Raw genomic sequence first — 13,807 nt, forward strand, 5'->3', positions numbered from 1 at the left:
CCAAAAAGAATTTGGAAGTCCCTTCTCAGCTAGCATACGTCTGGCCATCTCCATGACAGATCTATTTTTCCTTTCTGCCACTCCATTTTGTTGCGGAGTGTAGGGAATGGTAAGCTGCCGATGAACTCCATAATCCTCACAGAATTGATTGAAGTTGGTAGATGTATACTCCTTGCCATTATCCGATCTCAAGGTCTGAATTTTACATCCAGATTGTGCCTCCACCATATTCTTGAATTTTTTGAACACATTGAACACATCTGACTTGTTTCTCATGAAGTACACCCAACACATTCTTGTAAAGTCATCAATGAATAGTACAAAATACAAATTATGACTCAAGGATGGAGTTTTCATGGGACCACAAATATCAGTATGCACAAGCTGCAATTTTCCAGATACCCTCCTGCACCATCATTAGAAAATGACTCTCTATGCATTTTCCCCAAACTACAGCTCTCACATACTCCTCCAGATTCATGAATTTTAGGCAAATCTCTCACCATGCCATGAGAATGCACATATGACAAAGACTTGTAATTATAATGACCATATCTTCTATGCCACAAATCAGATTCATCCACATCAACTCTAGACATATTTGCAAGTAAGCTATGCCATTGAATGCTAAAACTTCTATTATGCATAGGCAAACTAGCAATTTCAACATCATGAGGATCATAGATTTTGCATTTCATATCTCGAAAATGCACAGCATATTTCTTTTCAAGCATTTGATCCACACTTAGTAAATTTGAATCCAAGCCAGGTACTAAAAGTACTTCATCAATATATCTTGTACCTTTCTTTGTTTGGATAGCAATGGTACCCTTACCTTTGGCTGGTAGGACTCCTCCGCTTCCAATTTTCACCGTGGCCTTCACATTTGTGTCTAAATTGCGAAAAATCTGCTCCATATTGGTCATATGATTGGTGCAACCACTGTCTACAGACCATGTTTCCTTGCTACTCAATTCAGCTCCATGAACAGCTACAAACAAATGGTTTTCACCATTTCTTTCGTGTGCAGATGCTGCTTGCTGATTTTGATTTCTTTGTTGATATTGTGGCTGATTTAGATTCTGCTTTTTGGCTCTACAAAACTTTTCAATATGGTCCACTTGCTTGCAAAATTTGCATTGCTTTGTCTTCCAACACTTTTTTTCAAGATGGTTGGTTTTTCCACAATGAATACAAGGAGAAAATGAGTCTCCTTTGCCTTTCTTCTTCCCTTCTTGGTGTTGTTTTCCTTCACCTTCACTTGAACTTTGCGGTTTAAACTTTGCCGCAAGAGCTCCTTCAATAGTTACCTCAGATCTTGACGTTAACCTTTGCTCATAGGCTAACAAAGCACCTGTAAGTTCAGTTAAAGAAAGACTTGACAGATCCTTTGTATGCTCTATAGCCGTGGTAACAGCATCAAACTTTTCGGGTAAGGTAATCAACATTTTTTGCACCACTCTTTTGTCTGGTACGTCCTCTCCATTCAATTTAAGCTAATTCACCACATTAGCCACTCTAGAAGAGTAGTCCTTTACGGATTCAGCATCCTTCATCCTTAGATTTTCAAACTCTCTGCTCAAAGTTTGCAATCTTATTGCTCTCACTTGCTCAGACCCTTTGTACTCTTCTTGTAATTTATCCCAAGCCTCTTTTGCTGTTGTAACAGCCACAATCTTGGGAAAAATTATCTCAGTGACAGAAAAGTGCAAGAAGGTAAGAGCCTTCATATTTTTTATTCTACGATCCTTCTCTTGCCTCATTTGATTCACAGTAGGGTCTGCATCAAACTCCTGTGGAATATAACCTTCTTCAACAATCTCCCATAGATCATGTGCCATCAAGAAAGCCCTCATTCTGACAGACCAATACTCATAGTTTTCGCCTCCAAACATCATGGGGATAGGCATTGAAGTTAGAGTAGAATTTGCCATTTTTCCTCTTTCTCACAGGCCTTTAAGATCAGGAGTGCTCTGATACCAAATGTTTGTTCTGATTGTGATTTTAGTATGCAGCGGAAATAAGGATAGATTCTATCAAGACCGGATCAGTTCAGTAATAAGAACAGAACAAAGGATATTTTGAGAGAAACTTTTTTTTTTATATATGAATTATATGATTTGAGTACATGGCAAACCTATTTATAAGATAGCATAAGACTACTAAGAGTCACACAATTAAGAAGAATAATAATGACTAATAATGATGATGAATGCATCCATTAATAATGACTAATAATGATGGTGAATGCATCCATCTCTTCATCTTCCTCTCCAACACTCTTCATCTTCCTCTCTAACACTCTTCATATTTCATCATGTGGAAAAAACCAAAAGTCTTCAATAATCAACAATCAGTCACCTAGATTTATTAGGACGGTATCCTTCAGTTAACTAATTTCTAATTTGTGTGCTTGACAAACACACCAGTTAACAACTACATACTTTGTTTCACAATTTGAATTCATATATAGGCCAGTGTATATATTAACTGCATTATGCTGTTTTCTGTTTGCAGGAAGAAGTTGGACTTGACTAATGGTCAAGATTCCACATGCCAGCTAAAAGATTTTCAACAATGACATCTAATGTGGTGAAAGCAGCGAATGAGTTCACAAAGGCAGTCATTAACTAACCTACTGTAGCGTTGTTTGAGTTATTTAGAAAAACTATACAAGTTTGGTTCCATAAAAACAGGGACAACGTACGAGTCACTTTCCCAAAGCTAACGAGCAAGTTTGAGAAACTCATGAGAGATGATTTTCCATCCATCCTTCCAATCTCCTCTAATAATTTTCTTTTGAGGATTTTTTAATCAATAGATGGGCTTATATGTGTGAATAATTGTGTGTTAAATTATAGGCTATCGAATTTGGTTGAACCTAATTAAAGTGATCTAATAAGACTTCTATTTTGAGCTTTAATGTATCCAATTAAAGTGTAGATTTACACATGTGTAGAGACCGGGCTCAAGTCCTAATTCTATGATGGGTCGAATTAGGTCAAAGTGCGTCGCTATATAAATAGGTTATGGTTCCCAGATCACATGCACGGATTATTTATTCTCTTCTGCATCTCATTACAGAGAAGAAAAGGAGACTGCGTGTAGATTTGGAAGACTATACCGCGAAATTCATTATTGCATTAACCATGTCTGATTCAAGTACTCTTCCGCTTTAATTCTTGTATTTGTTAATGATTTAACATGAAAGATCCGGTGATTTAAAGTATTAAATTATCCTACAAGTGGTATCAGAGCATCTTCATGTTGAATCATTGAGAATCGAATAATTTAATTTGGTTCTTGCAATATTTTATAAAGTTTTTAGATTTGATGATTTAGGATTTATATTTTGTTGAATTTGAAAACTTTTGTGATATAATTTTTGTTATTTTCGTAATTCGGATTAATGGTTGAGAAACTTCAGATTTGGAACTTTATGGATTTTGAAATCAGATTTAGATTCAGTTTTAAAAAAAAATTAATTAAATTTTGCTTGCCACTGTATAGCAGCGTCGAGGCTGCTGTGTGGTGGGTGGGAGGGGCGCCTCTGTTCGCGGCGCCGCCCAATACAAAAGAAAAGAAGAATTTTTTTTTTTTTTTTTTTGGGGCTTTCATTTTTTGGTTGATTTTGGGGGCGGGGGCTTCTTAAGTAAATTAGGAATTTGAGGCCCCTGCTTGCAATTAGGGTTAGGGTTATAAAATTAATGTTTCAGTCCCTAACCTTTAAGTTATATTAAGATTTGGGCCTTTAAGTTTTGAATTTAATAATTCAGTCCCTAAGATTTAAATTTAATTAATTCGGGTCATTAAAGTTCTGAATTTTGTAATTAAAGCCCTCAAAATTTAATTATTAATTCAAATTGGCCCCCTAAGTTCATAATTAATTCAAATTGACCCCTAAAGTTTCAAATTTTTAAAATTTGATCCCTAAAGTTTTGAATTGATCAATTTTGACCCCTAAAGTTTTAAAATTTGTTCTAATTGATCGTCTAAAGTATTGAATTAATTAATTTAGCCCCCTTAAAGTTTTGAATTATTAATCCTAAGGCCCCTAAAGTTTAAAACTAAACAAAATATGCAAAATTGGTGATTCTCTTTCTCAAATTTTGGTACTAAAGACTCTTTTAAGAGATATAATATTCGAATGTTGGTTAATTGAAGCAACATATTGCCAAAGCATCATCTCTTGTGGAAATTGACTAACTTGAAATATTAAAAGGTGTTTGTGCATGTGTTATTCATGGGAATATTGGTCGGCCCAAAGGAAGGTCAATATTTAGCCGAATACACGTGCACCTGTGGTGATAAACGTGTGACGATTATTTGGTTTAATGTGTGATCAATAAATTGATCCAAAGAAAGGTTTGTTGATTGACACGTTATTTTATCGTCAATGTTTGATCACTACGCCAAGAGTACCGCTTACAAGTCAATATCTCTGTCCAAAGACTATATATTGATGTTGTGCTTGGTATCTTATGATGGGGCCTACCACTATTTGAGATTATTATTATTTGCATATTAAAGATATTTATGTGAGCTATTCATAATAAACGTTCTCTAATTCAGTTTTCGATTCTGCTGCTAATATCTCTGTTAGCATCAATTCAATTCCAATGTTAAATGGCACAAACTTTAGGGCATGGCAAGAAAACGTTATGATTGTTCTCGGAGTCATGGACCTAGACCTTGCTTTACGGGTCGATCAACCTGCTGCACTTACTGATAAGAGTACCTCTGATGACAAGAGGGAGATGGAAAAGTGGGAACAATCGAACTGCATAAGCTTAATGGTCATGAAGCGTGCTATTCCAGAAGCATTCTGGAGCATTATGTCCGATAAGGTGACTACGGCTAAGGGTTTCCTTGAAGATCTTGAAAAGAGGTTTGCCAAGAATGAAGAGGCTGAAACAAGTACACTTTTGGCGAACCTTGTCTCAATGAGGTATAAAGGGAAAGGAAACATTCGGGAGTACATTTTGGAAATGTCTCACATTGCTTCAAAACTAAAGGCACTCAAGTTAGATTTATCTAAAAACTTGTTGGTGCACTTGATTCTGATATCCTTTCTGGCACATTTTAGTCAATTCAAGGTGAGCTACAACTGTCAAAAGGACTCATGATCCCTTAATGAGCTCATCTCACACTGTGTCCAGGAAGAGGAGAGACTGAAGCATGAGAAGACAGAAAGTGCTCATTTGGCCACCGCCTCTAAGGACAAAAGGAACAAGAAAAGGAAGATTAATAAGGAAGCTGCGGGTACGGCACTGCAAAAGAAACAATATAAGGAACCAACTGAAGGTGGTTGTTTCTTCTGTGGAGTTGCAGGTCATAAGAAGAAGAATTGCACCAATTACCACGCATGGCGTGTAAAGAAAGGTATTTTTCTTCATTTGGTTTGTTCTGAGGTGAATTTAACTTCGGTAGCTAGACATACATGGTGGATAGATTCTAGTGCAACAATTCACATCAGTATGTCTATACAGGGTTGCTTGAGTTGTCGAAAACCAAGTGATGGTGAAAGATACATCTATGCTGGCGACGGCAAAAGAATGGAAGTAGAGACAATAGGAAAATTTAGATTATTGTTAAAGACTGGATTTTATTTGGATCTTGTTGAGATATTTATTGTACCATCTTTTAGATGGAATTTGATTTCTATTTCCGTTTTGGACAAATTTGGCTATACTTGTTCATCTGGAAATGAAAATTTTAGTTTATTTCATGACTCAAAATTGGTTGGTTTTGGTTCTTTATCAAGCTACGATAATCTTTATTCAATTGATACAATTTCTTCTTTTAATGAATCCCTGTATGTAAGTACTCGAGGTGTAAAGCGAAAATTAACCGACGAGAATTCTGGCTCGTTGTGGCACAAGAGATTTGGTCACATCTCCAAAAGGAGAATTGAGAGACTTGTGTCAGACGGGATTATCGACCCTTTTAACTTCACAGATTATGATTTGTCTGTCAACTGTATAAAGAAAAAACAAACCAATAAAAGGAGATTTCAAGTCAATAGAACTTAGGACGTCTTAGAACTTATACATACGGATATTTGTGGACCATTTCTTATGAGTTCTTGGAATGGTCAACAATATTTTATAACGTTCATAGACGACTTTTCAAGATATGGCTACGTATATCTTATTCATGAAAAATCACAGTCACTGGATGTGTTCAAAAACTATAAAGCTGAAGTTGAGAACCAACTCGGCAAAAGGATTAAAAGCATCAGATCTGACCATGGGGTTGAATACTATGGCAGCTATGACAATTCAAGTGAACAGCGTCCAAGATCATTTGCTAAATTCCTAGAGGAATGCGGTATCGTCCCACAGTACACTATGCCGGGTTCGCCCACTATGAATGGTGTTGCTGAAAGACGAAACAGAACGCTTAAGGACATGGTGAGGACTATGATTAGTCATTCTACCTTACCAGAATCTCTCTGGGGTGAAGCATTAAAGACCGCAGCTTATATACTCAACTTAGTTCCAACTAAGGCCACTGATAGAACCCCATACGAGCTTTGAATGGGCAAGAAGCCTAGTTTGAAGCATATAAATATTTGAGGGCGTCCAACTGAGGCAAGGCCCTATAAGCCAAATGAAAAGAAACTGGACGCAAGGACCATCAATTGCTATTTTATTGGATATTCTAAAAGGTCCAGGGGTTACAAGTTTTATGATCCCACAACTAAGGCAATTTTCGAGATAGAAAATGCTCGGTTCTTTGAGGATGTTGAGTTTGTCGGGGGAGAAAAGGTTACAGGCTTTGTCTTTGAGGAGGAATATGTTGAAATTCCTCCAATTGCCATTGACAATGATCATGTTTCTATCCCTGATATTAGTCAAGAAACAACTCTGGATCAAGATAATGTCATACCTCCCTCTCAAGATCAACAAATTGTTTCAGAAGAACAAACTCTACAGCATCAAGAACCAATGCCATTAAGAAGATCCACTAGAGAGAGGAGAAGTGCGATTTCAAATGATTACATCGTATTTCTCCAAGAACATGGAATTGACATTGGAATGGTGGAAGATGATCCAATCAACTTCCGTCAAGCCATGGAAAGTTCTAACTTTCAAGATATGGGTTCTGGTCTTCAATAAAATACAAATAAACCTATTGACTTTTTCATTCTTTTCTTTTTTACGCTCTGGTTTATGACACATTTTAACACAAATACTTATTTTTCAAAGTTTAATAAATATAGTAATCTTTTAAGTATGTTCACATCACTACTAAAGAACAGCTTTTCACCTACAGAAAATTACTAACGGATTGCATCCATCGGTAATTAGAAACGGATTATCCGTTGATAAAAGTTATTCACTTTTAGCTACGATAATCAACAACGAATTTTTCGTTGATAACGATGATATTTCTTTATCAATAGATATTTAGTGTCTCACGTAACCGCTTAACATTTGAATCTTTCACATACGGAATATCCGTAGGTAACGTACCGAATATTACCAACAGATACAATCTATTGGTAATTAGAAACGGATTATCCGTTGGTAAAAGTAATTCACTTTCAACTACGATAATTAAGAACGGATTTTCGTAAAGATGATATTTCTTTATCAACTGATATTCCGTGCCTCATGTAATCATTTAATATTTGAACATTTCACCTACGGATATTATGTTGGTAGTTAGAAACGGATTATCCATTGATAAAAGTAATTCACTTATCCCACATTGAAAGTTCACAACAAAATCTTCGGAGTTGCCCTCTATAAATTAATTTGTGGTCTAATAAGTAATTAAACAAGATTTTGGCCTTTCAATTCGGTTTCCTAAAAGTTAAAAAAATTCGAATTATTAAATAAATAAATAATAACAATAATTTTTTTTTTTTTTTACTCTGTCTCACACCTATGCAACGATTTATAACATTGATTTTTACCTATTGTAATGGTAGACATTTACCTACGAAAAGTTGATTGGTATTGGTTAAGATTTTTACCAATCGAAATTTCGTTAGCAAAAGATTCACATTTTACCAACAAAAATTCGTTGGTAACTATCGGCGACCTCAAATTAACAATGGATTTGCGGTTGCAACTATTTCATTGGTAAAGAGTAATAGCAATGGATACCAAGATTTTAGGAACGAAAAATCCGTGCCTAAAGCCATATTTTTTAGTAGTGCATGTACCGAAATTAATTTGGTAACATATGAATTTTTTATTTTATTTTCTTTTGTTTTGTTTACACGTGCATGATAGTTTTGTGTTAATTTTTGTGTTAGTTCATATAACTAACCAAATGCATGATAGGGGTTTGAATAATGCTAGTCGAACAGGCCCTCATACAGACTCAAAAATAGGCTTTCAAAATTTGCTTACGTGTCTTTGTCTTCTTGTGTTTTGGTGGGAAACAAAAAGAAAGGGAAAGAAAACACATGTGATTTGGTGGGAAAACACAGGAACTCTACGACATTTTCCTCTGTCTTCCTAAATTACTTTCTCCCAAATAATTCTTTCAAAACAACCGACAATATTTCTTTCAAAACCACCATCCCTTTCTGTAGATACGAACCATCCCTTTGTGTTTGTGTACGAATCCAGCTCCGTCGAGAAATATATAAAGTCCGACAACGACCTCCCCGACCATTTGGCTGCTTTCCGGTGACCCTCCGAGACCCAACCTACGAAGATAAGAGTGAAAGGTCAAATTTTTCGAGAACCCTTTTGCGATTTTTTTTATTGTATCAATACATCGTAAGCCAATACCTGGGCAAATAAGAGGCGTTTAGATTTTGCCAAACATGAGATTATTACGCAAATTTTGTAGAATTTAGTGGGGGAAACAATGATTAAAGAAGGGATTTTAGGCCACGGGAGGATCAAAATTCGGAATTGTGTTCCCCTCACTTGCCCTCAATCCATCAATTTCAATTTGTGCTTTCACTATGTCCACAGGAACACGTGTAAAAAAATTTGTAGGTATGTGTATATATATATATATTAATCTATTATCAATTAATCTACTAACTTAGAAATAATAATTTACTTACATCATATGGGGTATTTAGAAAATATTAGTATCTTTTTGCTTCACCTATTATATAAGTTACTTCTTTATAATACTTTTTTTGTTATTTTTTATTTAGGTTTTAAATTAATATTTCTTCTTTGCCTAGTCTTATCTTTTTTATATTCTTTTCACTATTCATTGAAAGAAATATTGCCGGTTGTTTTGAAAGAATTATTTGGGGGAAATTAATTTAGGAAGACAGAGGAAAATGTCGTAGAGTTCCTGTGTTTTCCCATCAAATCACATGTGTTCCCCAAAGAAATGCTTAGAAGTAGAAAATAATTTTTTGAAATAGGAAAATGGTTGTGATGCCAAGTGATATGATAATGAACTTTGAAAAATGGGGAGAAGAAGCATCCAAGCAAAACATAATTACAAGGATGACATTTTCCAATTCCAATTCACATGTTAAACTCAACTTTTGCTTGCAGAAATGAAACCAACCTGCAGCTTCAAAATTTACCAATAGTCACAAGCACAGAAAACATATTTTTTTAAGTTAAAAGGGGAGGGGAGTGTTGGCTAAAAATAAAAAATTGGACCTTGATCAAATTAGTGACAAGTCAAAATATTTACACAAATATTCCATCAATAAATGATTTTCCATCAATTAACGGGAATAAATGATTTTTAGGAGTGGGCTTCAACTTATTTTTTGGTTCACTAATGCAGTTTGCATGGGTTGTTATACTTTGTTGGGCTGTAAACATTTGTGATATATGGACAACAACCTATTAGTTCAACATCTTATTTAACTTTTTATATATGAATTGAAATAAATGAGGATATGAAGTAAACAGACTGCAATCCACACCAAAAAAATTGGTTCAATATGACTGATTTTATGTTATTTGCAGTAGGTAAAATCATGGACGATGGTGAAGACAAGGATGACGATGCTTTGGAGCCATCTGAGAATGAAAATGTGACAGAGTCGATGAATGAAGTGGAAGGTGAAACCTCAAGGGGAGATGGCATAATTATACCCGAGGTGGGAATGTTGTTCAAAACTGAACAAGATATGTATGATTTCTATAAGAGATACGCTTACACAGTGGGTTTTCCAATTAGGAAAAGGAATTCAAAAAAAGGGGACGATGGAGTTTTGAGATTCATGACGTTGACATGTAGTCGCGAAGGTGGAAAAGTTGGTAATAGTAGCGGTTCTTTAAAGCCGCAACCAACAGTGAAGATGGGTTGTAAAGCAAGGATATCTGCATCTTGCGATTATCTGGGAAACTGGAGAATTAACGCAGTAAACCTTGACTACAATCATGACACGAGTCCCTCAAAATCTAGGTTATATCGATGTAATAGACAATTGAGTGCAGCTATGAAACGGAAGCTTGAGGTGAATGATTTGGCAGGAATTAGGTTGCATAAAAGTTACAACTCAGTAGTTGTAGAAGCAGGTGGGTATGAAAACTTGACTTGTACTGAAAAGGATTGTCAAAATTATGTAGAACAAGTACGGAGATTACGACTTGGAGAAGGAGATGCCGTAGCAATTCAATCTTACTTTTCCAAGATGCAAGCTCAGTGCTCGGGATTTTACTATAGTATTGATTTGGATGACGAGCCAAGACTGAGAAATGTATTTTGGGCCGATAATCGGTGTAGGCAAGCGTATAAGGAGTTCGGCGATGTTGTTTCGTTTGATACCACTTATCTTACAAATAAGTATGATATGCCGTTCGCCCCTTTTGCTGGGGTAAATCACCACGGACAAACGACGCTACTTGGTTGTGGTCTAATATCAAATGAGGACACATCTACTTTTGTATGGTTATTCAGGACATGGCTTGAATGCATAAACAATCGAGCTCCGCAAGGTATCATTACCAATCAAGATAAGGCAATGCAAAATGCAATTGAGATTGTTTTTCCCAATACAGGACATAGATGGTGTCTGTGGCACATTTTGAAAAAGTTGTCGGAGAAGTTTGGCTACCACGAGGATAAGCATTCGATATTTGGGGCTATACACAGATTGGTATATGATTCGTAGTCCATTGAAGAATTCGAACACGGTTGGAGAATGATGATTGATATGTATGGCTTGTGTGACAATGATTGGCTATCCGGATTGTGGGATCATAGGCGTCGTTGGGTTCCTTGTTTCTTAAAAACCACATTCTAGACTGGGATGTCAACTACACAGAGAAGTGAGAGTATGAATGCATTCTTTGACGTCTACGTGCATTCGAAAATCTCGTTGAAGCAGTTTGTGGAACAGTATGAACGTGCCCTTAGAAACAAAGTTGAGAAGGAGTTTCAGGCTGATTTTAAGTCGTTCTCACAGATGTTACCATGTGCAACACAATTTGAAATAGAGAAACAGTTTCAGTCAGTTTACACAATCTCAAAATTTCGTGAAGTTCAACAACAATTCGTGGGAAAGATGCACTACGACATGTTCTCTGCTTCGGATGGATGTGTTGGTGCGACATATGAAGTGCGAGAGACTATCATGTATGAGGGTTCTCGGAGGAAAAAGACATTCATGGTGTCACTCATGAGAGATAGCTGTGATATTGTTTGTTCATGTCAACTATTCGAGTTTCGGGGAATACTTTGCAGACATGCGATCACAGTGTTGGATAGGAATGACGTCACACATATTCCGAATAAGTACATACTGCGAAGGTAGAGGAGAGATATTCCAAAGGCACACATGAGGGTTGCAGTCAACTACGACGAGTTAGTTAGCACTCCTACACAATTAAGATACGAAGAGATGTCTAATAGTTTTGCGGAGGTGGCAAATCTTGCTGCAGATGATGAGCAGCGTTCGCGTTTGGTAATGGAATGGATAAAAGTTCAACGTGAAGAGCTTATGATTACGAAATCGAGTGCACGAAATAATCCTGTTTCATAAACAATTGCTCATGTGGAAGATCAATGCACTGACTTACCAAATACCACCAATGTGAGCGCATTGGATCGGAAGTCGACTCGAAGAAAGGGAGCGCCAAGGAAACTTAGAAGAAAAAGCCCACTAGAGATTGCATCGAAGAAAGTGAAGGTACGTTGGATTGAGTAATTTTTGAACAAGCCCACTATTTTGAAATATAAATTAAGATTACCTTTTATCCACATGCAGCTCGGTTCAACATCGAGCACTTGTAGAAGACCGAGAGCAAGCCAAACAAATATTAGGGATGGAGGAATCAACGTCGAGCCACCTCAACAACAACAACAATGTGTGTCGACACCAATGACCTTCTCCATTCCACAGTACTCCATCCCCATGCCATTCTCTGTCTCCCAACATTTATCAGCTGCACATTTCATCCATCCAACATCGGCCAACTTTATGTACACTTCGCAAGGTATTCAAGTTTCTCTTACATATGAATTAAAACTTCGTTTCATAAGGATTGACTCATTACTCATTTTGGCTTGTCTGTTAATGCAGGTGACTTTATGCCATTATACTATCCAAGCTTACCGGACAAAGACAGAAGAGGCTCATGACTGGATCTTTATTGACGTTTGATGATTTTTAACTTAGTGAGTTTGGAGGAGTTTGTCATTTTTATGCATTACTATGACCGATGAAGTTAGTGGATTTTAGAATTGTTGTTGGACATTGTTTTGTCGTATTTATATTGTTAAACTTTATGTTCACTTCTGCATCTGTATTGCTATCTTATAGTTTCTAAGTTTTAGTTATATTTCATCATTACTGCCGTAAGTTTTTGTTTTTGCAAGATTTATGTTTTCTTCTTCACTCTTTTCTGTTATTTTCTCTCACGATTCTTTGAAGACAACGTGGACTGCAAGTTCTTTTGTTGGAATCCCATTTAGCGATTTTTTAAAATCCATTGAAGAGTTTGTTTGGAACCTTTTATGATATTTTCTATTTTTTATCATTCTTTGGGGTACTTGCTCAGATTCCAGATTCACATAAATTTTCGATTTTCATTTGTTGAGTTTATCATGTATGAAATATTCTTTAGGTTCTTATATAAATGTTTTAGAATTATATCAATGCTCTACTTTTAGTTCAAATTTTTGTGAACCTGTTTGGTTGATTTTTGTTGCTGCTATTTGTTTTCCATATTAGAGAAGACAAGGCCGAGTGCTGATCTTTTTTCCGAAGCTATTTCTGTCATTTATAGGAAGCTAAAAGGTGAATTTTTTGGTTTTCATTTCTCATCTGTGTATTTTTCGGTGATTTAGAATAATTTCTTGTACATTTTGGGGATCTTAGTTTCTTCTTTCTTTGTTCATTGTTATGTTTTTGGCATAGACTGCAACCTCTAAATGCAAACAAAATGTATGATAAAAGTTATATTATGACACAATCTTTGGGTGATCCTTTAATATTTGTCCCTTATTTGATTAGTATTCTACATAACAGGGATTAATAATTCTCGTAATTTTCGGCTTTCGTTTTACTTACACAACCATACAGCACGAGCTACATGATATGGGCTAAACAAGATAATGCATACATAATTTAGACAAATACATAGAAATGTTTAAATTACTTCTAAAAACCAAAGTTGAGATAACAATATATTCTCATACATAATTTAAGACTACAAGATTTCATAACGAAACTTAATAGTACAAGGGTACGAATACATAGAAATGTTTCTTCAAAAAACCCGTTCGATCACTATCTTCTAATCAAGCTAGCTGTTTCCCTTTTGCATCCCCTTGGGCGCTCACTTTTTCAGTCCGAATCGTCATGTTCACGGAAATCTGGAGCTCGTCCTCATCACTAATTTGAACTCGAGAT

General features: G+C 35.9%; 2 protein-coding genes across 2 annotated transcripts; both read left to right on the forward strand.

The window, feature by feature from the left end:
- The first annotated feature begins 4,793 nt into the window (after window positions 1-4,793).
- Window positions 4,794-11,065, forward strand: LOC111411326 (protein FAR-RED IMPAIRED RESPONSE 1-like). The gene is made up of 4 exons (XM_023041867.1): window positions 4,794-4,888; window positions 5,087-5,096; window positions 5,160-5,304; window positions 9,918-11,065. The coding sequence occupies exons 1-4, from the start codon at window positions 4,794-4,796 to the stop codon at window positions 11,063-11,065; spliced, it is 1,398 nt and encodes a 465-aa protein (XP_022897635.1).
- Window positions 11,066-11,203: 138 nt separating this feature from the next.
- LOC111411327 (protein FAR-RED IMPAIRED RESPONSE 1-like) lies at window positions 11,204-11,707 on the forward strand. The gene has a single exon (XM_023041868.1). The coding sequence runs from the start codon at window positions 11,204-11,206 to the stop codon at window positions 11,705-11,707; it is 504 nt and encodes a 167-aa protein (XP_022897636.1).
- The last annotated feature ends 2,100 nt before the right edge of the window (window positions 11,708-13,807 follow it).

This window comes from Olea europaea, chromosome 15 (genome assembly GCF_002742605.1).
Source record: "Olea europaea var. sylvestris chromosome 15, O_europaea_v1, whole genome shotgun sequence".
Taxonomy (NCBI): domain Eukaryota; kingdom Viridiplantae; phylum Streptophyta; class Magnoliopsida; order Lamiales; family Oleaceae; genus Olea; species Olea europaea.

What these genes read in the sequence shown, in the direction of transcription:
- LOC111411327 (XM_023041868.1), top strand. Translation starts at nt 11,204, where the DNA reads ATGTCAACTACACAGAGAAGTGAGAGTATGAATGCATTCTTTGACGTC.
- LOC111411326 (XM_023041867.1), top strand. Translation starts at nt 4,794, where the DNA reads ATGGTCATGAAGCGTGCTATTCCAGAAGCATTCTGGAGCATTATGTCC. An exon ending in ATATAAGGAACCAACTGAAG is followed by an intron (nt 5,305 to 9,917) that starts GTGGTTGTTTCT and finishes TATTTGCAGTAG; the next exon opens with GTAAAATCATGGACGATGGT.